Source organism: Halichoeres trimaculatus, unplaced genomic scaffold (genome assembly GCF_033239565.1).
Source record: "Halichoeres trimaculatus isolate MK-OKI-2021-1 unplaced genomic scaffold, fHalTri1.1 fHalTri1_scaffold_19, whole genome shotgun sequence".
Lineage (NCBI taxonomy): Eukaryota > Metazoa > Chordata > Actinopteri > Labriformes > Labridae > Halichoeres > Halichoeres trimaculatus.
In genome coordinates, this window is record NW_027437197.1 from 19,289,581 (window position 1) to 19,313,625 (window position 24,045).

At 41.8% G+C, this 24,045-nt stretch overlaps 3 protein-coding genes across 3 annotated transcripts in view; 2 read left to right on the forward strand and 1 right to left on the reverse strand.

Annotated features, from left to right (window-relative positions):
- The first annotated feature begins 171 nt into the window (after window positions 1–171).
- Window positions 172–3,219, forward strand: LOC141808784 (ATP synthase F(1) complex catalytic subunit beta, mitochondrial-like). Its single transcript, XM_074695494.1, has 10 exons — window positions 172–328; window positions 904–1,077; window positions 1,164–1,338; window positions 1,416–1,537; window positions 1,628–1,812; window positions 1,933–2,091; window positions 2,178–2,300; window positions 2,380–2,592; window positions 2,680–2,881; window positions 2,970–3,219. Exons 1-10 carry the CDS (start codon window positions 196–198, stop codon window positions 3,065–3,067), a joined length of 1,584 nt encoding a protein of 527 aa, XP_074551595.1. The 5' UTR covers window positions 172–195; the 3' UTR covers window positions 3,068–3,219.
- LOC141808785 (coiled-coil domain-containing protein 89) lies at window positions 3,217–5,578 on the reverse strand. The gene is made up of 7 exons (XM_074695495.1): window positions 5,430–5,578; window positions 4,189–4,643; window positions 3,966–4,096; window positions 3,750–3,886; window positions 3,596–3,672; window positions 3,432–3,531; window positions 3,217–3,342 (listed from the first exon to the last, which is right to left on the reverse strand). Exons 1-7 carry the CDS (start codon window positions 5,487–5,489, stop codon window positions 3,256–3,258), a joined length of 1,047 nt encoding a protein of 348 aa, XP_074551596.1. The 5' UTR covers window positions 5,490–5,578; the 3' UTR covers window positions 3,217–3,255.
- Window positions 5,579–5,855: 277 nt separating this feature from the next.
- Window positions 5,856–24,045, forward strand: part of lrp2a (low density lipoprotein receptor-related protein 2a) — a 46,364-nt gene continuing 28,174 nt past the window's right edge. The window contains 24 exon segments of the mRNA XM_074694484.1: window positions 5,856–5,930; window positions 6,241–6,604; window positions 10,925–11,032; window positions 12,593–12,715; window positions 13,133–13,249; window positions 13,663–13,773; window positions 13,902–14,015; window positions 14,129–14,245; window positions 14,778–14,921; window positions 15,012–15,131; window positions 16,263–16,391; window positions 16,855–17,024; window positions 18,269–18,492; window positions 18,930–19,136; window positions 19,234–19,436; window positions 19,653–19,793; window positions 19,882–20,085; window positions 20,702–20,894; window positions 21,321–21,446; window positions 21,617–21,747; window positions 21,919–22,056; window positions 22,165–22,446; window positions 22,572–22,811; window positions 23,817–23,936. Coding sequence (XP_074550585.1) covers window positions 6,340–6,604; window positions 10,925–11,032; window positions 12,593–12,715; window positions 13,133–13,249; window positions 13,663–13,773; window positions 13,902–14,015; window positions 14,129–14,245; window positions 14,778–14,921; window positions 15,012–15,131; window positions 16,263–16,391; window positions 16,855–17,024; window positions 18,269–18,492; window positions 18,930–19,136; window positions 19,234–19,436; window positions 19,653–19,793; window positions 19,882–20,085; window positions 20,702–20,894; window positions 21,321–21,446; window positions 21,617–21,747; window positions 21,919–22,056; window positions 22,165–22,446; window positions 22,572–22,811; window positions 23,817–23,936 — 3,727 coding nt within the window. The 5' untranslated portion in view covers window positions 5,856–5,930; window positions 6,241–6,339.

A 24,045-nucleotide genomic window follows, 5' to 3' on the forward strand; every position in this document is an offset into this window, starting at 1 on the left:
GCCCTGAGACTTTCAAGAAATTAATGAACTGTAATATTATCATAGAGCACCAGGGGGCAGCAGGAGTAAAATATCAATCAAAGCCTGATGTAGGGGTTTGCTGCCCTCCTTCGGCAAATGAGGGGACAACCAAGCGTCTTTCCGCGCATGCTCAGACAAGCTTCACAAAATAAAAGCTCACTCACAGCCGACTGTATGCCTTCACCTTCAGCCATTTTAACCATGTTGGGTGCCGTGGGACGCTGCTGCAGAGGGACTCTGCAGGCTTTAAAGCCTGGGATCAACTCCTTAAAGTCAGTCAGTGGGAGACACGCTGCTCTTTCTCTGAGTAAGTGAAAAGTCTTTTTTCACCGAGGACTTCCTGTCAGTTTAATGCCAGTTCTTGCGTGTTTCCAACTCAAAAGTTTGCATGCACTATGACTCAGGCCTGTAAGTCAACACAAGTGTCCCCATTCATTCGCTGATTGCGTGTGTCTTATTTTGATGAGAAGCTAAAATAAGAGATCAGCTGATATTTTGGCGTTTGGCTCCACAGTTTAACCCTGTAGCTGCAGTCAGTGAGTCCGTTTTGGAACCAGTCAATGAACCAGTCTCAATGTATGACCTCCAAGTATTTCAGTGCCAGTCAATGTCTCACACACCCCCTTTTTAGAGCTTTTCACCTGTAATCAACAGTTTAAACCATGTATGAACAATGCCGATTTCATGCAGAAAGTGTGAACACATACTTTATTTGTTAAAACAATATGCTGATGATGCATTGTTTAATGTTTTATATTACTATCATACTTTGATCAGCCTCAAGACATTTTTGTTTCTTAAATTAAGTTTATGCTATCATATGTCAGTCTTTTTTAAATCAAATATCTATATCATTGTCCTTTCTTTGTTTTGACCTTTCAGGCAGAGGTTATGCTGCCCCAGCTGCTCAGGCAGCAGTGGCTAACGGCCGCATAGTTGCTGTCATCGGTGCTGTGGTTGATGTCCAGTTCGATGAAGGACTTCCTCCCATCCTCAATGCTCTGGAGGTGCATGGCCGAGAGAGCAGGCTGGTGCTGGAGGTGGCGCAGCACCTGGGTGAGTTTGAAGAAATCATCCTGAATAATTAAGCTGACAGGAAGTGGAGCAGTGTCTTTGCAACCTTTCCTTGTGTGCCTCCTCAGGGGAAAACACAGTCAGAACGATTGCCATGGACGGCACAGAGGGTCTGGTGCGTGGTCAGAAGGTTCTGGACACTGGAGCCCCCATCAGGATCCCAGTGGGCCCTGAGACTCTTGGCAGGATCATGAATGTCATTGGGGAACCCATTGACGAGAGGGGTCCAATTAGCACCAAACAGTGAGTGAAGGAGGAGATGATCATCATGCTTGATGTCTTGAAGCACTATCTTGAAAACATATTTATGTATCTTGTAGAACTGCTCCTATTCATGCTGAAGCCCCTGAGTTCACAGACATGAGTGTGGAGCAGGAGATCCTGGTCACTGGTATCAAGGTGGTGGATCTGCTGGCACCCTACGCAAAGGGTGGAAAGATTGGTTGGTAACAATGTGACTTCTTAAATTTATTGAAACTTTACTCTCTAAATTTTCTAACAAATGAATTATTTTTGCGTTGGATTCCTGCAGGCCTGTTTGGCGGAGCTGGAGTCGGAAAGACTGTGTTGATCATGGAGCTGATCAACAACGTGGCCAAGGCTCATGGTGGTTACTCTGTGTTTGCTGGAGTGGGAGAGCGAACTCGTGAAGGAAATGACTTGTACCATGAAATGATTGAGTCTGGTGTCATCAACCTGAAGGACACCACTTCCAAGGTGAGACCCTGAATGCCCCACCTTTCTATTTGTTAAAACAAAACAAAACTTTTCAGACTTTTCAACTTTGCCTGTGTAAATATATGACTGTTTAAATGAGTCGTTCTTGAATGTTTCCAGGTCGCTCTGGTGTACGGTCAAATGAACGAGCCTCCAGGTGCCCGTGCCAGGGTTGCTCTCACAGGTTTGACTGTGGCTGAATACTTCCGTGATCAGGAGGGACAGGATGTACTTCTCTTTATCGACAATATCTTTAGGTTTACCCAGGCTGGATCAGAGGTGAGCAGTACATTTTTTATTATACAGTTAACATGAACAAAACAACACATTTCCTGGTCTCATATCCGAATATGATCGTCTCTTAGGTGTCTGCTCTGTTGGGTCGTATTCCCTCTGCTGTGGGTTACCAGCCCACCTTGGCCACTGACATGGGAACAATGCAGGAGAGAATCACCACCACCAAGAAGGGCTCCATCACCTCCGTACAGGTGAGAGATGTCAGTCACAGAGTCAGAACAGTCTATTTTATCTGATTTATTCTTACCACATGTGCTCTTGTTGTTCCAGGCTATCTATGTACCTGCTGATGATTTAACCGACCCTGCTCCTGCCACAACTTTTGCTCATTTGGATGCAACAACTGTGCTGTCCCGTGCCATCGCTGAGCTTGGTATCTATCCTGCTGTGGACCCTCTTGATTCCACTTCCCGTATCATGGACCCCAACATTGTAGGGTCTGAACACTACGATGTTGCTCGCGGCGTGCAGAAGATTCTTCAGGCAAGCTTGAGTTGGATGCTAAGAAATTCAATACTGCAGTTTGAAAACATTAAACTAATACCCAGTATCTCCCTTCTTCTTGTTTAGGACTACAAATCCCTGCAGGACATCATTGCTATCCTTGGTATGGATGAACTGTCAGAGGAGGATAAGCTGACTGTAGCTCGCGCTCGCAAGATCCAGCGTTTCTTGTCGCAGCCCTTCCAGGTAGCTGAAGTTTTCACAGGTCACTTGGGGAAGCTGGTTCCTCTGAAGGAAACAATCGAAGGCTTCAAGAACATTCTAGGAGGTAGGATGTCACATCAACTTTGGGAAAAATTCATATATAAGATTAACTCTGCAGATGATTAATGGCTATTCTTTTCTCTCTGACCCAGGTCAATATGATGCTCTGCCAGAACAAGCTTTCTACATGGTGGGTCCAATTGAAGAAGTGGTCCAAAAGGCTGAGAAACTAGCAGAAGAACACTCTTAAGAGATTTCTTTGCAAGGTTTTATGAGCATTTGTACATTTGTATAATTTCTAAGTGAGGATCAAAATTAAAAAAAGAAATGGTTACATTTTTGTTTTTGTCATTTGTCCCCTCTTTGGCAGTGCCAGTGCAGAAAACATTCTGATAACAGCTGTTTATTTTAATGGAAACATGACTCACAGGCTCGAGTTTAGCCCACCATGTGGCGGAGTTTCTTATTTAACTCTCTTTCCTGTGTTAGAAGGTTGGTGCTGTGTTCTTTGTAAGCCTCAAACTCCTGAAAAGTCATGACAAAACAAAACAAAAATGTTTGTTTATAAAATACAATATGTGGGCTTAAGAAATATTTTCTGAAATTCAACCTACCTTTTTGAACTGGCTGTATTTAGTTGTGGCTTCATCAAGAGTAGACTGGAGTGACTTCACCTTTAAATCTGCATTAACAGCTTCTGCCTCCTTGTGAAATCTGAAGCAGACCTATAGGTTAACACAAGAACACTTTCTGAACTTAAAGATATCTCACAATTTACCTGTTCTCTGCTTTAGCCCTCGCCTTTTTCTCTTCTTTCAGTCTTATCTCGAGCTGCTGGATTTCTTCCTGCTTCTCCTGCATTTATAAAAATGTGTAAAGTAACAGCTCATTCACAATGACCTGTGATTCAAACAGAAAACCACTTTGATCACCTGAATCAGTTTTCCTCTGTCCATCGAAAGCTGCAGTAACTTGTCCTTCTCCCTGTTGAGGCTTGTTATGCTCTCTCTCAGTTTGAGTTCCCTCTGAGCATGCTCCTCTTCAGCCTTCTCAAGCTTCAGTTTGAGGTCTGTTTATAGAAAGAAAGTCATTAATTCACAAATGTTTTGATCATTTTGTGGCAGGTTAGAGAAAGATTTCATCCCCACCTCTGCACATCTCCTCAGTATCTCTTTGCTGTTGCTTGGTGTCATGTAGTTGATCCAGCAGTAAGTCCTCTTTGGCTTGATGTTGTCTTGCTTGTTCCTGGAGTTTTGACTGGTAATCTGCTAGTTTCTCACTTAAACACAGAAGCATTGACCGAGACTAAAATAGTTACCTACGCCTTTCATAAATGTATTTAAAGTTTAAAAAACATATGCTTTGTCTTACCGGTGTTCATTTTCCTTATTTGTGCACTTTGCCATCAGCTCTTTGATTTCCTGCTGCAGGTTTTGAACACAGATTTCTTTATCTTGTAACTTCTGAGAGAAAAGTGTGTCATTTTCAGCCTGCAGTTGTTTGTTTTCCTGCTTCAACAGGCCATTCTGACTTTTGTACTCATCCATGAAAGCAATAATTGCCTGATTGTTGTTTGCTAAATCATTAAATCTCTTTCCTATCAGATTTGCTTTCTTCCTTTCACTCTCCAGCTCTGTCTGGTAGTCTTTAGTGGAGCTCTCCAGCTCTGCGTTGATTTTCTTCAGGGCTTCACATCGGAGGAGCAGCTCATCTGCTCTGTGTTTCAACATGCAGATCAGATCTGATTGTTGATTGATTCTGGAGCGCAGCATCCCTGTGTCTGTGGGATCGTCTACAGAAAGGTTTCCAACTTTTGCCAATGACATCTGGGCACAGAGGAACAAAATAATGGTAAAAAAAAAAAATCTTAGTTTCAGGCTAGATTGGCGCCGTATTTTGGGGCTTACACGTTCAATGTTTACAAAAAAGGAATTTAAATCTAGGTTCAACTGTCAGAGACACTTTTTCTTAAAATTTAAACTTGGAGAGCTCTATTGTGGTCAACTTATATAATCATCACAGTGTAGTTACATTTCCTAATGAGTATTATTTCATCTCTGTACTTGAAGTTTCCTAAGACTTACTTAGTCAGGTTACATGCACTAACGTACAGTAAACACTAAAAACTCAACACTGTTCCCCATAAAGCATAAAGCAGGAATTAAATATTTCCCCCCCTTATCATAAAATGACTGTGACAACATGGTTTATCCTTTAAAGATAAAGTGTATATCTTCTTAAAAAATATTGATCAATCTCGGGCATACATTTTAAATGATTATGGTGAATTTCAACATAAAATTGCAAATAATCACATGCGTATAAAATACGTAAAAATCTAATTCACGTCATAAATGTGACAAAATCAGTACCAGACTCATTATAAATACTTTATCCCATAATTAAACTTAATAAGGGTCAATATGAACGATAAAATATATCTAAATGATCTCACACCGGATAAAGTTTTTTTTTTTTACAATACTTTTTGCGGATTGTCACAATGCTTTCTCCTGGAAGACGGCTTCGGATCTTAAATCAGGTAGAACTTAAAATGAGCAGTGAGTTTGTGGGCACAATGTAGCCACAGATTTCTACAAACTTTTGCATACCTCCGTTGTGTCGCCCTCCATTTCCAAGAAATTTTCCTCATTTCTTTGTGGAGCTGCCATCAATAAAATCAAGGTAGATTGCTGTAGAGAGGTTCAATTATTTTTCTTACTTTCATTTAATGGTTGACATTTTTTCCCCTCTTGGCTTAGTTTCACAATTCGCAGGAAAAATCCTCCAAGTTAAAGTTTCTCGGTCGCTATAGAAACCACCTTTGCTCAGCTCTGATTTACGGCAGTAACAGGTGGAACGCTGTGCTGCTTTACGGCCACGTGGTGGAGCTGTTGGGCTTCCGTGGAGATGGAGACGTCTCATAAGCACATGAAGGAGGGAGAGATGTTTGTTTATGTCTTCCACTTTGGGACATTTTGTCACGATATCAAAATTTAAGGAAATCTAATTTTATCCGCAAAATTCGTAATTCATCATCCCTTTCTACGTCAGTAAGTTGTTTTTACCGTGCCAGTGAGGTATGTGAGGGTTTTTCATAATCCAGTTCAAGGGTGAGTATGGAGCCCAATCTTGTTTGTAAATGTTTGGTATAAAATCTAGAAGGAAAAACTAGAACATTTGCATTGCCTTTCTTTTATTACGCTTACCATGACTTTCTGGGACTTTCGTTGTGGTTAAATCCAATCTGGTGAGGAGTATTTTATGTAAACATGCAACAAGAGTCCTAGTCGGATTTGAACCACAGACTTTGGGATTACATGACTTCTCTTGGCCTGAAAAAGACGACCTGTTTTATAAGTGATATTTATTTTATTGCTGTCAATTTTTTTTATGTAACTTTTTGCTCTCTAACATTTGTAGGTGGCTCCAGCTCCTGTGTGGTGCAGATAAACATTGCTGATGGCCTGCTGTGTGTGAAAAATCACTGGCACTCGGGACAAGTCGGACCTGCATGGCATTATGCAGATTCCAGGGCAGGAGGGATTTATCCGGAGGGCCGAGGCTGGCTTGGGGGAGCGGCTGTCCCGGTCTTTGTGCACGCCCCTTTCATCAACTAGCGGGCCAAGAAAGACAGACTGAAGAAAGCAACAGCATCTCAGCCCCAGTCCCTACAGCTCCTCCATCTGCACAGCGGAGCTGGACGGACCAGCCAGAATGTGGAGAGCACTGCTGCTTCAACTCTTTCTCATCTTCTTATGCTGTGTTAGATGGTGCCACTCTGAAGGTAGGACTTTTTTTTTTTTTCCACTTCTTAAGTTTTCTTTTTCTGCTCACACAGGGTGCCAGCTGAGTGATTCATTGAGGACCTGCAGAGTTGTTGTTGCCACTAGTGACTCACCCACTTCAACTGTTTGCTCATCAAAATGAAACAGCTAAACTACTGAATTGAAATACTAGCCAAAAAATAATGCTTCTGTTTTTTTTCTTAAGCCTGAGCAAATATCAATACAGTGAGTGAATAAATAGAAAGGTTACATATGTAAATAACTGTTATTGTGCTGTAACAGAAACAATCCATGCTTTTTATGCACCCAATAGGTCAGTAATTCCTGCTCTAGAGCTAATTGTTTTACCACATAGTATTACTTTAAAGGTTGAGCACAAAGCCCTCTTCAGACAGATTGGAAGTTCTCTTGAGGAACTTTTGCCTGAGCTTTACTGTTGCTAGGTGACAGGAAAGAGCATGTGACTTACAGACAATCTGTGAGGACTCAGAGCTACTGGTACAAATCTCATTCAGTGGAGCAGAATTTACGCTGCAAAACACTGGCTCGAATTTGACTCAGAGTCAGAGAATATCTCTACTCCCCCGTGATAGAGACAGACAACTTCCGATTTAAAAAAAAAATAAATCAGAGCCTTGTGTTTGTCACTTGTGTATGTAGCCCAGCTAGATCCTACTTCTCAAATTGTAATCTGCTTTCTTTTTGCTCAACCCTTAGTATGTAAGCTCCTTAGTGTGAATCGAGCAACTAATTACACTGCAGCTGCTGCAGAATTGAACCATTTCTACCTTGAGGAGCAGTTTGAAGCAGGGAAAAAGTGCACTAAGAGCGGCGTTATGGCTAGAGCTTTCATTCATTTGTTTGACATGTAGAAAGAGATGACTGTCCATGCCTGAGAGAAAAGTGTAAAACAGTGATGAAGCCTTATGAGACTGTGACTGCTAGAATTTTCTGCAGTTAATCAAAAAGAAAAAAAAAGAAAAAAAAAAGCCCCAAAAAAACCCTTTGGCCTTTTTCTTGTTGAAGTGCAGTCACTTCTAGTTGACATCTGCTGATGACAGCTGAGTTGAGCAAAATGATGACTTGACTGAAACTCAGCAGACTTGTCAGCATGTCGATGTGGATCATTAGCTTGGATTTATTTGTTGTGATTAACAGACACGGGTGAGGGCTGTTCAGATGGGGTTAATGGAGTCAGTTGCCTTTGGCCTGAATTTAGTTTGGCCGTGAAGCAACAGGTGCATTTACAAGTTGACATGAGAAAAATGTGTTGATTAAGTATGAAGAAAAATGATTGTAGGGGCATCTTCTCTCAGAGGACTTGGATGCTTTATTTTTTTAAATGTAGCTTAAATATTTTTCTGATAGTTATTTCACAAGCCTCTGTGACACACTATCTAGCCCTTTAGCTCGACGCTGCTGCAGAATGCTTACACTAGCATTAATAGCTAATGTGACAGTGAGAGGATATTTCTTGGTGCTGTGTTACTATTTAACTTCTGCATTTTTAGCCAGTGAATCTTAGTGCTTTCTCTATTAATCAGTTTCCAGTGAATCTTGTTGTTTTCTCTATAAATCATTGTCCAGTCCACTCTTTATGGCCCATTATGCGCACAATAGCTCTAATGGTATCATGTTCTACAAGAAGGAGCAGAATAACAAGAGATAACATCATGCTGTTAAACAAATAGTTGTCTGCTGCTATTTTTTTAAACTTATATTAGTTTGAATCAGTGATAACATTATGAAAGCATTCTTCTGTCTTTAAGACTCAGTCATGATCACTAAATTTTCTCTAACCCTCATGCATGCATGAAGGCCTCTTTTCCGGCACAGGAGCCTAAATCCTTGAGCAACAGTTACACTGCGTTAGAAACAGGAACACAGTTGGCACCAATCAAGAGCAAATCCTTTGTTTTCCCGCAGCTCCCTCTCTGTCTAGGTAACAGACGCACTGGATGAAGTGTATGTTCCAATAAACAGTTGGCAAGCTCTGACTTAATGTGCTGGGTTGTGTGACCCCATTTTGACATCTTTATTTATCGATCTTGCACCCATGCTTTTGTGAGGACACACACCAGAAATCATGTTGAGTATTTCTCCGTTCTAACCATTCCAAAGCTTTATTTCTTACTCTATTTATTCCCTCCTTTTTTGCTCCCATGCCGCTGCCAAAGACCCTTGTTTTTTTCACAGTTTTGTGTGTAGCTGTAAGAGCCAAAGTCACTTGTTTGGCAATTGACTGCTTTCTGCTGCATTGATTTCCATATGAAATAGGCAGCAGCACTCCGCTCTGACAGCATGGACAGGTCCAGCATCTCATGCTGCCAGCAGCCGCTTTCTCCACTTTTCTCCACTCACATTCAGTGAGTCCAGAGGACTTGGCCCCAAACAAGACGGCATTGATGAAAGCTTGGAGACATCTTTCAGACACCCAATGTGACGAGAGAGGGAGATGTTTCAGTGGTTGTGGACAGGTGTTTTCTAAATGGGTGGCCTTGAGAGGGGAGCTCGTGTTCCACTTTTTTTAGCGTATCATAGGATGTAAGCATTACTGTACTCTGCTTTCTGCTGTCCATCTCCTGAGTCGCCTTTTTTTAGGGTGACACTTCCAGTTATGAGTTTGAATCCCTGCAGGCACCTCTTTTGTGTCATTGTAAATTCACAGTGGGGTTTAAAGCATGTGGGGCTTCATTCTAATGAAAATTCCTCTACTGCCCCCGTTTGTTGGGCAATAGTAGGAAGTCCTTATCTTCCTGCATGGAAAGTGCGGTGCTGTCTCCTGCTGTGGGTTTAAGTTGCTAATTAGGAAAGACAAAGGTTGCAGAGAAGGGAAAGGAAAACATTTAACCAAACAAAATCACTAAACCGTCAAAAAACATGAATGACAAGACTCCAATTAAACATTCTGAATAGAAGATTTACATTATTTACCCTCTTTAACTTTCTCTTCCATGGATTGAAGCGGCAAAATTAAGGCTTTGTTAGAGTAAAGATGTTGAGTTTAAAGGATCAGGAAATAAAGTTAGCAGAAAGACACTCTCTTCAGACTTTAAAAAGAACCCTCACATGAGATAGTGCTGTTGAAAGGTTCAGCTTCAGTGTGTCTGTCACCTTTCCCAGAAGTGATACTGTCAGGATACTCTGTCAGGAAACAGTAGCTGCATTTGAAAGCCTCCAGCAGATTGGTTTCTCTTTGGCATACATGGTTTTAAGTTGTCAACCAAGGTCTAAATGTATAACTAAGTTGTTCTATTTTAAAATGATCAAAGGAGAAAAATAGCTTTATAAAGTTCAAAAACTTTTAAAAACTTTTTGCTCCTTTCAGGACAGTGAAGAGATTTCACATCATTATATTAAAAAAGCTGTTTTTGACATTTTTGAGTTTTTATTGCTGATGGAAATTGTATGTTTTTGTTATGAAGCCTTCACTACCTCCAACTGTTTGCAACACTTCTCCCCTTTTCTGTACAATAGATGATGCTGAGATCTCAGGGATCACTGCATTTCAACAAAGGCTCCCTTTGAGCGGACAGTGAGCAATTTTATCATTAGTAAACTGAGCAGGAAAAACTTTAGCCTTGTGGATGACTGCTGAAGAAGTGAAACGTGCAGTTTCTTTGGTTGTAGACTGAATTTACCATGTGAGCGAAAGGCAGTTTGATTACACAAGACTCAGTATTTTGCATTTGTAGGAAGCTGATTGATCAAGAAAGGAGACTGTTTGAGATCAGATCAGACTGGAGGAAGATAGACAACCAACCCCTGCTCGTGCTCCACCTATCACCACCTCACACCTCTTCACACAAAGATCTGAGTTGAAATGGTTGCGGTACCACCCAGTACCACTATTTATTCCAATTACATTTCAGAGCAGACAGGAGCAGCATGCATGCACCATAAATCAGGCTGTCAGACAGACAATCAGAATTGCACATTCCTGTATGGACGGCTCTGATGGAGTGCTCTGCCACTGAACTATGCTGCCTGAATCAATCTCTCCTGGAAAGCGTCAGGGAAGGTAGAGCGGTCGTTGGTACCTTATCTCTACAGATGCCACTCAGGGAGAACATCAAAAGCAGGCTTGTGATGAGCGCGGGAAGGGTTGTGTAACTGTTGGGGGGAAGAGATGGCTGGCACGCTTGTCTCCAAGGCTTGTCAATGCTGTTAACAACATGCTCCATCAGTGGAAGGCACCCCTACCTCCATGAGGCAGGTTTAAAGAGCGTTAAAGGGGAAAACGTAACTGTTGATACAAACTTGAAGGAGTAGCTTCATCAGAATCTGAATTTTGTCATTGAAGTGTGATTTCTGTGTAGGATGTGAGTTGGGGCAGTTCCGCTGTGGGACAGGACGATGTATACCAGGTGACTGGCACTGTGACGGCACATCAGACTGTGTGGACGACTCTGATGAGCACAACTGCCGTAAGTTGCCTCCAATCTCTGGCTGTTGGGGCTAGAAAGTCTGGGTTTGAAAGTTTAGAATCACTGTTATCTTAATGTCCTAAAAGTACTCCTCTGAAGTTTAATTTATCACAGCAGATTCATCATATTTTACAGCTTGATTTACACATTAATTCAGAGACTGTTTTGTACTTGAAGGCACTAAAAAGGAGTCAAGTCTGAGCGACTCCACTCCTGGACTTGCAGCACTCACAAACCTTCAACACACCTGATTTCTACGGTGGCCCTGCCCTTACGAAAGAAAAATATATGTACCAATATATTTTTTGAAATGTATTGTAATATAGTATTGATATATTATGATATACATGGAATAATATATTGAGGGCACATATACAATATATTATATATTCATGAAATATATTGCAATATATTTCAAAATATACAAATAGTTGCCACTTTCCATATATTGCAATATATTGGAAAATATAAATACTAAATCTCATATATGGGAATATATTACCTAATATATGACATGATATTTTCCAATATGATGCAATATATTTTTCTTTCGTAAGGGTGAAGTGCTGTTCACACGACAATGTTTCCTCCGAAAACGCTAAAATGCAGTGAAAACTCAATCAAAAAATCTGGGTTTACACGGAAACGCTGAGGGACTGAAAACACTGTTGTCAACATGCCAGGCCTGTAGGTGGCGCTATAACTGTCTTGTTCATAATTGGTAGATCTCCACCAAAGTAGAGTTGGGCCGATCATTTGGTGTATTGGCGAATACTAAGTTCAGAAGTGGAGCAACAGCTGCACATTTTGTTGAAAGACAGCTAGCAGATTCACCAGCACAAGCACAACATCTTGTCAGTAACCGTAACAACGGTACTGCTGTACGTGCTTGTGCAAAGTGGAGCGTGATGTCAGCTTATCCACTGTTTACACGGCAACGGTGTCAGCAGCATTTCAGAAAAATTTCACTCTGGAGGCCGTTTTTAAAAGTTTGCATTTTAGGTCGGCTAAAATGCCTTGTCCATGCAAAAGCGGGGCAGAAACGCAACAATACTTTTGCTTGACAACCCAAAACCGTCATCGTGTAAACAGCCCCTAAATCAAAATGATAAAACAGAAACGACATACATCAACATTGACCAAACTGAAGAAGTAGGTACCCTGGAGTGCTCAGTTGTCCTTCTGGACCAGTGTAATCAGCGAAGATTAATGTAGCCCAAGGGTACCTACCTATTCCAGTTTAGTCAATGTCTTTTCTGTTTCTGTTTTGTCATTGTGTTTAGGAATTAAATGTGTTTTCTTATTTGCTGTTGTGATATGCACTTCAGGGCCGCCATAGATTCCCTGTCCCCTTAAACGTGCAGCAAACCCAGACTTCCTCCTCACCTCTACATGCAGATCTCTGCCTTTTCCACACCCTGACATACTGATCATAAACGTAACTCATGATTTAAGTAATTTAGGGTAGCAAAAAATCAATAAACACGAGTAAAAGTGACTCCAAGTGTCGAAATGTTCTGCTGTTGTAAATAACAAAATGTCCCATATGCACTCCCACAGCTCAGGTAACATGTGACGACCGTCACTTCCAGTGCTTGAGTGACGGCGAGTGTATCCCTGAATCCTGGGTGTGTGATGACGAAGAAGACTGTGAAGATGGCTCGGATGAGAGGCAACACTGTCGTAAGTGCACTCAACATTATGTGCAATTTTTACACAGATATGTTTCCCTGAAATTAATCATGAATCAATGAGATATTCCACTTGTCATCCAGCTGACTAGTTTGTACGTTTGATTCAAGTGTCTTATTGTAAGTTGAGAATATCATGCTTCAGTTACAGGCAGCTATCTGTAGAGCTCAAACATGCATTGAATGAATTTTCTTTGATAACTAAATGAAGGTATGTGAGTTTAAGTAATAAGATCTTTAATATTGAGTGGCCGAAGGGTCTGTAGCACAAAGGAATTTGGGGAATTCGATAAGGTCTTGGTACTTATATCTACAGTACAAGAATATCACATGCATACTGTATGAGACCCAGTGTAAGTGAATAAAACCTTTCTTTATGCGGCTAATTCACTTTCCAATCTTTCCCCAGCTGGAAGGACATGCACCAGTGGCCAGTTCAGCTGCAGTAACGGGGCATGCATCCCTGAAGAATACCGATGTGACCGTACGGCCGACTGCTCAGATGGGTCTGATGAGAGGGACTGCCGTAAGTCTTCTCTGGGATGGTTTCCTTTTTTTTTCTTTTTATCTCAGGCTCCTGTGGCATTTTAATCAATTTGTTAAGATTAAGAGGCTCGCTGACTGACAGAATGGGCCACAATATGCTTCTTGTTGTCAGAGGTTGATTGCAGATTCCTTGGTGGATTAGTCAAGCTGAAGTTCAGCTGCTATGCCATTATTGTGCCGACATGGTAGACTCGCAGCGCTACACACTGTGGTAATCTCACAAATGCATAAAGAATGCTGTGACGACTGCTGTTGTTATGGTGGCGGCATTAAGTTTTGGTCTCTTATCCTTCCCATTCGCCAAGCTTTTCCCCTCCGAGAGGCTTAAAAGAGCACAGTTGTCAAGTTGAGTTGAATGAGTAGCATTGGCCTGATGATGATTTAATCTTTCAGATTACCCTGAGTGCACAGAGCTGAGGTGTGCAAATGGAGCGTGTTACAATCGGACTCAGCGATGTGACCACGTACTTGACTGCCGGGATGGCTCTGATGAGGCTAATTGCAGTAAGAAGCCAGAAGATTTGAGTTGTTGCAGAAAGCTGCAAAACCTGCAGCTGAGTAACATCAATAGCACTTTAAATTTGACATCATCACAAAATCTATTTTTTCTCCCCCTGTTGTGTTTTCTTTAGCACAGCATTGCAATGCGGGCCTGTTTCAGTGTCACAGCGGGGTGTGTGTCCCTCAGCGGTACGTCTGTGACCATGATGATGACTGTGGAGACAGGAGTGATGAACAAAACTGCAGTATGTTACCTTTATCTCTCTGTATCTGTCATTTTATCTTCCACAAACTGTGTCTCATTGTTTCTTTTCCTTTAATCTTTATTATTTAATAGTATGATCCTTTTTCCCCACAGCATATCCTACATGCAGAGGAAACTACTTCACCTGCCCCAGTGGCCGCTGCATCCACCAAGTCTGGGTTTGTGATGGAGAAGACGACTGTGAGGACAATGCAGATGAAAAAGGCTGTGGTACGATTACAAGTTCAAATTAATCACTTTATATCTGGTTGATTTTTACTTTAAGATCTTAAAAAGTTACACTTTTGTGTAGTTAGGGTGTACAAGAAGTAGTTAATAGCCCAAGCTCTCTATGTGATCCTAATTCATGTCCAGTCTCCATGGTTGGTTCGTGCTAGCAAGACACTATGCCTGTGCTCCTTTAAGTGTGTTATTCAAATGGCTCTTTGTGGCACAAGATTGCGCAGCCCCCCAAAGGGCTTTAGAATTCCTACACACGGCTGTGAAGAGTGTGTGTTTTTAGAGGATGGGCTGCAGAAGTCCTCTGAGCCCCCATGTGACCCCCTCAAAGCTCCACTCCCCTGCATCGATTTAAAGTGACAGTAATTTCCCTGACAATACAGTCCTGGACACGACTCTTTTTACACCAGAGCCACATTCCTCTGGAGACTGTCTGTGCTTGATACAACCGTGCACTCTTAAGTATCTTCAAACGTCCTGTCGAGTAAAACTCCCTGCTGTTCTGTTTTTGTTAACCCTTCAGATAACGTCCCACATGAGTGTTACCCAGGAGAGTGGCCCTGTCCGTCCTCTGGCCTGTGTATCCCCATGGATCAGCTGTGTGATGGGACGCCTCACTGTCCAGAGGGGGAGGATGAAAGCAACACCACTGCTGGACACAACTGCAGTTAGTACCAATGACAGTAGTAGAATTCATATCAGAGAAGATCTGCTGTCCCGTGTGGTGATTCTTTAATCTGGTTTCTGTGTTGTTCAGGCATCTTGAGATGTGCCTCTCTGAGCTGCGAGCATCGTTGTCATGCGTCTCCTGATGGAGGAGTCTGTTCTTGTCCATCTGGATACATCGTCAGCAGCAACAACAGTCGCTCATGTATAGGTATATGTCTCTCATTGATGCTGCTCAGTAAACTCAGTCACAAAATATTGTCAGTAGATTGAAAATATTACCATATTAGATCTTAATAAGATAAGAGTAAAATAGGGATAGTAGTTCTTATTCCAATTAGGACCTAATTAACTGACCTGCTGAAAAAATGTACAATCAGTGGCTGGGGTGTGTTCAAGTTCCAGCTGTAGTACTTTGAAGTCCTAGTAGTATCAACCAATCAAGTATCAGCAGGAGACAAACAGACTGTATGGAGAGCAAAAGCAGGCACAATGTAATCCATCGTAATGACATCCAGTTCTTCATGAGTAATAATGCAGTTATTTTTCTGTTTGCTCAAATAAAATTTTGGATCACTTTTGAAGAACAAATCTAGCATTTTGTTTCCTAGACCTCCTAGATTGTATCCAAAATAACTGACCCAGCCTCAATTCAACAAAATCGACATTTTAAAGTCATGTTCTCTTCTTTTAAGTGCTGAACTTCAGAGCTTTCATTTTTAATTTATACATATCTATACCATGATGATGTTGCTTCTGCAAATTTCAAGACTCTTTTACTTCAAGTAAATTGTTTTTGAAAAAGTAATGTTTTTATGCCGCCAAACAAAGCTTGAGTCCAGTCTCTGTGTAACATTTACAGTAAAACTGAGACCTATCAGAAACCGATGATACTACACCACTCTAGGGCTTTCAAGTTATGAAACAATGATAGTTTTGTTGCAGACTTATCTTGAGGGGAAAGTTTAACCTTACTGTTGATCTGGACAAAGTCATTTCTCAAGTTTCTATCTGAACTGTGACGAGAAGTCTCAGCTGGAAGTCATTTGCTTACTGCTAAATTTACCTGAATGCCCGAAAATTTGGCCGTTATTCCCAGAAGCAGATATCATTTCCAGACAATAGTGACTGGGCGCTGAAATAAAATATTTTCCTTTTAATATTTCAGAATGATGCCGTGAAACTGTTTTGAAAGGGTTGCCCTGGTCGTTATCGAATTCACCCCTCATTTCAATTTTTTTGTAGAATAATGCCTGTTTTTAATTGTAACTATTCTGGAACACATAGATCACTGTTTATTGTAATAACCCTCATCTTCTGTGGTTTTGATTTCATGCTGAAGACTTTGACGACTGCTCCATGTGGGGTGTGTGTGACCAGCTGTGTGAGGACCGCATCGGCTCCCATCGCTGCAGCTGTCGAGAAGGTTACATCCTGGAGCAGCACAGATACTGCAGAGCAGACACCTCCAGTGAGTGTAATCCCAAACTCTCTTTTTTTCCTGTTAAAGATTGTATTACATACAGAACGCCCAGATGTTAAATGTGTGAATGATTCATCCAAATGAGGGTCATTAGCATGGCCTCCTTTCCTGTTTGCCAGGCACCGCGGCTGCTTTACTGACCGTCTGCGCTCCTTTCTTGTGCATTGTTGCGTAGCAAAGGTTGTTTTAGTTAATCTCTCTCTTTTGTGGAACCTAGAAAGAGTGTTGACTGAGAGGCTGACCTCTCTGCCTCTAGCTTTGGTGAAGAGAGTGTGTAATGATAGTGGCTGGAAAGAGTGCTTCCTTCATTAGTCTGAGTCAGGGCTTTTCGTCCTGTAAATTTCCACTGATACTCCAGTTCAGTGTGGTTCATCATGAAAACTACAGAACTGACCATCGTCTTCACACATCTCATGCTGTTTTAACTCATGGTTGTTTGATTCCTCTACAGCTGGAGTCCCAACCTTGATATTCTCCAATGGCAGAGACTTGCTAATAGGTGACATCCATGGCAACAATTTGCGTACACTGATCCAGTCTCAGAACAGAGGGGTTGCAGTGGGAGTGGACTTCCATTATAGCCTCAGAAGAATCTTCTGGACTGATACTATTCAGAATAAGGTATATAAACGTATACATTTTTTAAGAATTATATTTTAATTTATAACGGTAGATCAAATAACATAGAAACATCACTTAAAGTAAAAACAAATGTCGGCAAAAACACAACATCAGCCACCCTGAGTCCATATGAGTCCAAAGAAAGTATGTGTTTATCCATTGTGCCCACAATTTCTAATAACTTTAATTTCCCAGAAATCGTGAAAAGAAACAAAAATAGTTGCTACACATTAACCCCTTAAAGACAGTAGTGATTATTTGCTTCAGACAAACTCTGCCTCTTCTCATGAAACTATGAACAGAAACCAGGAATTAGATAATTAAATTACAAAACAATGTTACCAGTGAGATCAAATAAAGTCTGCTCTCCTGGGGGTAACAAGCGGAAATACTACACTGGAGCTTTCCCGAACAAAATTCTTTTTGTTATCCTTTAAAATATCAGCAATGTTGATACTATAATAATGGGCTAGCTGTTGGCTCTTTTCGCTGGGTAATAATGAAGGGAAGTAGATGAGGAATGGAATCCAAATAGCCTAATCTTGAAACCTGTCTGATAGGCAGGTATGATGTTCACATACCACGGTGCAATTTTTGTAACTCAATCCCGTTGGAAGTAATCAACGCTGCATTTGTTTTCAGTGGCACTGTCCATCTTTACGCATTCTTTGGCTAGCTAAAAAGTTTTTGTTCAACCCCTTAGTGTTTCAAACTGCAGCTGCTGTGCCAAAAAGGCTTAGACTTTTATAAGAGTGTGCATCCGATTAGAAGTAGAGAAGGCACAAACAGGGCATGTGAATGCAACCAGAAAGGTTAAACTACCAGGGTATTTCCACATCTTCAGTTTCTCTTTAAACAGGTCAGAGGAAAATGGATCTTGTTTCTAAAGAGGCAAAGCGGCTAAGAGCAGTAACCTCTCCTAAACAGCTGCCTGGAGAAAGAGCCAGAACAAGACAGAATGTTGTCTCCCAGTGCCTTTTTCAACACTAAAGTCTTTAATTTTATTGCTTTTACTTACTTTAACCTGCGTGCTGTTTTTAGTGATGGTGCTATCTTTCAAATCCCTCTTTAAATTTTCTCACATGAAAATATTGTAGGTTTACTTTTATTATTATCCCTCATAAAGGCATTTCATTAAGTCCCCTTTTTTCAATCTAAGCTTATCTTCAGTATCTTCTCTTTATTTCTGATGGTAGTGACCACCTTTTGCTAATTTCCCCAACAATGGCGTCTTTTGTGTGCAGGTGTTTTCTGTGGATATGGACGGTTCCAACATGCAGGTGGTTTTAAATGTATCAGTTGACTACCCAGAAAACCTGGCGGTGGATTGGGTGAACAATAAACTGTATGTGGTGGAGGCCAGCGTCAACAGGATTGACATGGTGGACTTTGATGGAAGTAACCGGGTCACACTCATCACTGAAAACCTGGGAAACCCAAGAGGGCTGGCGGTGGACCCCACTGTCGGGTAAGCACGTCTCCCAGTCTACACTCATTCATCCATCCACCTGTTCCCAAACCCCACATACAGTAACTGTCGTGCTCCAGTGGTGTGGAATAATGGGGTGTGTGTGTGTGTGTGTGTGTGTGAGATTAGCAGATTGTCCTGGGTGGATTAGCGAGGAGCAATGTAAGTGATGACCCTCATTGTAATCCAATAGTATAGCTTGAGGGGGAGGAGAGCCATGTGGCGGTAGATAATTTACTAGTTTGTAAATTAATGTGCAGCTCTTTGTGGAGAAGAACAGCCACCCACTTGGACTCAGAGTGTGATTGAGAAGAAGTAACTGAAAGGAGAGAAAAGTCGCTTACATATGTCCCAAAAATAACAACACTGCCCCTTGCTACTTGGTCCTCGCACCTCAGAGAATACTAGAACATTAAATACTTGACCTCTCTTCACAGGTATATGTTCTTCTCAGATTGGGAGGCTCTGAATGGGCAGCCCGCCTTGGAGCGAGCCTATATGGATGGCACCAATCGTTATGGGATTATTAGATCTAAACTGGGCTGGCCCGCTGGTATCACACTGGACATAGCAGCACAGCGCGTGTACTGGGTGGACAGTCGCTATGACTACATCGAAACGGCAACATATGATGGCCTTCACAGGTACAATGAAGTTTTTGATCTCTAAAAAATGTACCATAAACTTAAAAAACCTTGGTTTCATATTGAAGTGAATGAATGCTTTTCATATTTCCAACAGAAAAACAGTGGTCCATGGGGGGAGTGTGATCCCACATCCATTTGGAATCACTCTCTTCGAACACAATATCTATTACACCGACTGGACCAAGATGGCTGTGATGAAGGCCAACAAGTTCACAGAAAGCAACCCTCAGGTTGTTTATAGTACACCTCAGACTCCTCACGGGGTGGCAGTAATGCATCAGCTGCAACAGCCATACGGTAGGCCATTCATCAAGCTAAATGTATCATCTTTGATTGGTTCTAACGCAGCTCATGGCTGTTATTGTTTTCTGTGCAGTATGATCTAAGTTTACCCAGATTTTCCGACATGTGACTGTTGGAGTTACTAGAAAAGCCATAAATAGGTGCAGCCAAAGCAGCTTAAAATGCATTGTTCTTAACATATTTCTCCTCTATTTATGTTTTTGTCTGCAGTGTCTAACCCTTGTGGTGTAGACAGAGGTGGATGTGAGCAGATCTGTGTTCTGAGTCATCGTAGTGATAACGGTGGATTAGGTTACTGGTGCAAATGTCGCATGGGCTATGATCTACATGCTGACGGCAAGCGGTGTTATGGTGAGAAAGCATGCCTCCTAAAATTATGCACTAAACGCCTACGTTTTTTTTGTTCCAATGTGAGGGTTTTTCGTCGTTCTATCCCTAGCTGTGAGGCAGTTCCTGCTCTTCTCCAGCCAGCTGGCGGTGAGGGGGATCCCCTTTAACCTGTCCTCTCAGGAAGACATCATCCTGCCCATCACTGGATCGCCCTCTTACTTTGTCGGGGTGGATTTTAGCGCTGAAGATGACGCTATCTTCTTCTCAGACACAGCCAAAGACATCATCTTCAAACAGAAAGTGGACGGGACAGGTGAGCATCTTCTCTGTGCTCGCTGAATTTGTACAGAATATTCTTGAAATTTACACCACATAACAACAGCTTGACCCAGTGTTAGTAGAGTAGGAAAAACTACGCCTAGCTAATGTGTTAGCAGTGTTTCCTCTGTGCTTACATCCTTTGATAATTTCTCTCCTAGCAGAGAGCTCTACCATGTGATGCAGTCAGGCTTATACAGGGAGTTACGGGAGTGACTGATGGGGCCGACTGGTACTATGGGGGAGGGAGTGGACAGGAGTATGGACAGTGAAAAATAGATCACATAAACAACTTATATCTACAACTTATAACTCCAAAGTGAATTCCAAGTGAACAAATCTTGTTTTTTTCTGAGTAGTTTTGATTATTACTTTCACAATTTCCCCTGAAGTGGTGTAAAAGTTGGAACTGAAGTGATAATCCACGAGCAGCCACACTGCACAGCAGATGAAACCCCACTGCTCTGATCGCTGGTGTTGTTTTTGGAGCTGCTCTAGTTTTTTCTGTCAGGCCCACATGGGGAAAATGGAAGCTGACAGCCTATTTATTTAAATGTGTTCCTCTTTCATCTCCATGTAAAACGGGGGTCTGACTGCTTTGATCTGCACAGGCAGGGAGGTGCTGGCAGCCAATAGAGTGGATGGAGTGGAGGACCTGGCTTACGACTGGATTTCCAAAAACCTTTATTGGACTGACCCGCGATACAGGAGCATATCCGTCATGAAGGTGGCTGATAAATCCAGGAGAGCCATCATTCAAAACCTCAACAACCCCAGAGCTATCGTGGTGCATCCTCTCATTGGGTAAATACACTGAGACAAAGGGGAATATAATCTTTTGTCTCTTGCACTTTAAGTCCATAAAACACTGCTACTTCACCTAAATATGAACTGTTCCTTCAGAAAAGTCCTCCAATAAAAACCTCCACCTGATAAAAAATAATCTTTATTTTGAACAAGCTGTTATTTCCAATTATCTCAAAGTCATAAGGCCTCTGTTTCCAGCAGCTGAGATTAGCTCAGTGTGAAGGGAAGTATTGTAGAGGCTGCTGAGGAGTTACACAGCTTACACAGAAAAGCTCAACAATGTGGAAGTATCCAAAATCTGAAAATATGACGTCTAAGAAGGGCTTTTGTAACATGAATATTGTGTATTTTTAAAAAGTGTGTTAACTTTGTACATTTTTTAGTTAAAAGTGATGTTGAAACTTGTTCATTGTCCATCAACAGATACATTTTTTGGACTGACTGGTACCGGCCAGCAAAGATTATGAGGGCTTGGGCTGACGGGTCACATGCCATGTCCATAGTAAACACAACTCTTGGCTGGCCTAATGGATTGGCTATTGACTGGAGGTGAGCCAAAAATCTTCATTCATGTGGCTGAAAGAAGTTTTTTTCAATGCACCATGTCAACTTCTTCTATATATTTCTGTAGCTTTTAATGATCATTCTTCATTTATGGTTGCAACAGCAGTAAATCTGTCCAATCCCTGGTCTTACTTTGTCTCCTTTTCTTCACCCAGCTCGATGCGTCTGTATTGGGTGGATGCTTTCTTTGATAAAATTGAGCACAGCAGCTTTGATGGACAGAACAGACTTCATTTGGACCGCATTACCCAAATCTCCCATCCATTTGGTCTCACCATTTTTGAAGGTAAGCGCTGGGAATTCTTACAAATTAGAGGGAACTCCTTCCACTGTGTTGTGCTCAGACTGCAGTTTGTCATTCTTGCTCTAATGATGTGAAAAAGGCAATAATTGTTACCACGAGGAGATGAAAGATACATGAATCAAGGTTATGCTCTGTTGCTCTCATGCCTTAAAGGTTATGCATACTTTACCGACTGGCGTCTGGGTGGCATTGTACGTGTGCGCAAGACCGATGGTGGGGAGATGGTGGTTATCAGAAGGGGTATCAGCCACATCATGCATGTCAAGTCTTTCAACTCCAACTCTCAGACTGGTCAGTAGCTTTATTCACATCTTTTCTCACTCCCACTATTCATGCATAGCTGGGACTCCCACCCGTCAGTCATATCCGTGGTAATTACACTCCACTCTCCCCTCTCAGGTTCCAACCTCTGCAGCAGGCCAACCAATCCGAATGGAGACTGCAGCCACTTCTGCTTTCCAGCCCCGGACTCTCAGAGGGTGTGCGGCTGTCCGTATGGCATGAAGCTGCTGCCCAACCAGCAGACTTGTGTGGAGGACGCTTCCAACGAGCCCCCGACGCTGCAGTGTGGAGCCAACTCCTTCTCCTGTGGCAACGGCAAATGTGTCCCAAACAGCTACAGATGCGATGGTGTTGATGACTGCCATGACAACAGTGACGAAGCCAACTGTGGAATTAACAGTAATGCTTTGGTTTTTCAAATCCAGTTTGTCTTAATGGCCTGGTCTGACCTGATTAGACAAAAACTCTCCCATGCCTCTTGGTTATTTGAAGTTTGAAATCACTTCATCCTTCCTTGTTTCCAGACACCACCTGCTCTCCCACTGCATTCACCTGTGCCAATAAGCGCTGTGTGCCAACGGGATGGCGCTGTGATGGCCAGAATGATTGTTTTGATAACAGTGATGAGGTCAACTGCCCAACACGGGTGCCAGGAACGTGCCCTGCCAATCAGTTCACCTGTGCCAACGGCCGCTGCATCCCACATACCTGGCGCTGTGATACTGATAACGACTGTGGGGACAGTTCTGATGAAGCTGACTGTCGTGAGTATCCAGAAAGTCTGTGAATGGAAGATGAATAGCACTTGAAAATGAATGATAATATTGTGCCTTTGTGTTATTTAAAAACACATTTTTTGATGTTGTGATACACAAAACTATTTTCATGATCCTTAATATGAAATAATTGAGATCAAGTCTTAAAAAACTGGCTACTCTTTTCATAATTTCTAAAAAGCATTGGAGTAAAGCTCCAGGGTTAGGACTCCTCAACAACTACACACGTGAAAACTTATACTTACAGACTCTTGTTGGAGATGTGAGGAGGCTGGTGCCTCTATTTTTCATGTACTTTAGACGTGCTCTGCAATTAAAGATTGGTCAGACAATATACAACAAGTAATTTATGAGGTACTGAAAAAGGAATTCCAAGTCTTTGGTAAACCGGGCTGTTTTGGGTTCGACTACAGAACTTAAAGATTGTGGCTTGTTCTCTTTAGAAAACAATGGATTATTTTGGCTCTTACCACAGCTAAAAGGAAACTGCTGAGACACTGGAGGAGGAAACATCCTCCTCCTCCTTATGAAGAATGGGCCACAACTGTGGCTTAATTAGCAGCTCATGAGAAAGTTACATATTCTCTGTTGGACAAACTTGATCTTTGTATGCTTACATGGGGCGCTTTCACTGCTTGGCTTCAAGGTCTGTAACTTAGGGGGTCAATTTAGTAGTTTGATCTATCCTAATACTGGACAGCTATTCTCATTTCTATAGGAAATAGTGTGCATAATATTATTTTATTGTGTTTTGTTTTTGTTTTTTTTAATATTTTTTTTATTTTTATTTTTTTTTCTTGTTGTTTTATTTCCTTGTTTTGTTTAGGTCTGGGTCCCTCACTTCGTAAATATATGATTCTGTGTAGGATATGGAAAACTGGATTTGTTTTGTGATCCCATGTTGAAAAAAACATTGAAAAATCTTGAGTATAAAAAAAAAAAAAAGCTCCAGGGTTAGCTCCTGGTCTAACTTTGCTGTAATCGTGTTGACAGACCTCGGAAGCACTTGCCATCCAGGGCAGTTTCAGTGTCCGGACCACCGCTGCATAGACCCCAACTACGTCTGTGATGGGGACAGGGACTGTGTGGATGGAGCAGATGAGCAAGGATGCGGTAAATCCCCTCTAGGAGAACTTCTTTCCTTCCGGACATTCAGTTTCTGTCTATATCTTTACATTTTGCTTTGATAATATAGAAAACATTTGATATGTTGCTGTTCAGA

Bases quoted from the DNA above. Each gene is read 5' to 3' on its own strand.
- LOC141808784 (XM_074695494.1), top strand. From the start codon at position 196: ATGCCTTCACCTTCAGCCATTTTAACCATGTTGGGTGCCGTGGGACGC. The intron at 329-903 runs GTAAGTGAAAAG...TTGACCTTTCAG, and splicing joins ACACGCTGCTCTTTCTCTGA to GCAGAGGTTATGCTGCCCCA. The intron at 2,593-2,679 runs GCAAGCTTGAGT...CTTCTTGTTTAG, and splicing joins GCGTGCAGAAGATTCTTCAG to GACTACAAATCCCTGCAGGA.
- LOC141808785 (XM_074695495.1), bottom strand. From the start codon at position 5,489: ATGGCAGCTCCACAAAGAAATGAGGAAAATTTCTTGGAAATGGAGGGC. The intron at 4,097-4,188 runs GTAAGACAAAGC...TCTGTGTTTAAG, and splicing joins AATAAGGAAAATGAACACCG to TGAGAAACTAGCAGATTACC. The intron at 3,887-3,965 runs GTGGGGATGAAA...TTCTATAAACAG, and splicing joins TACTGAGGAGATGTGCAGAG to ACCTCAAACTGAAGCTTGAG.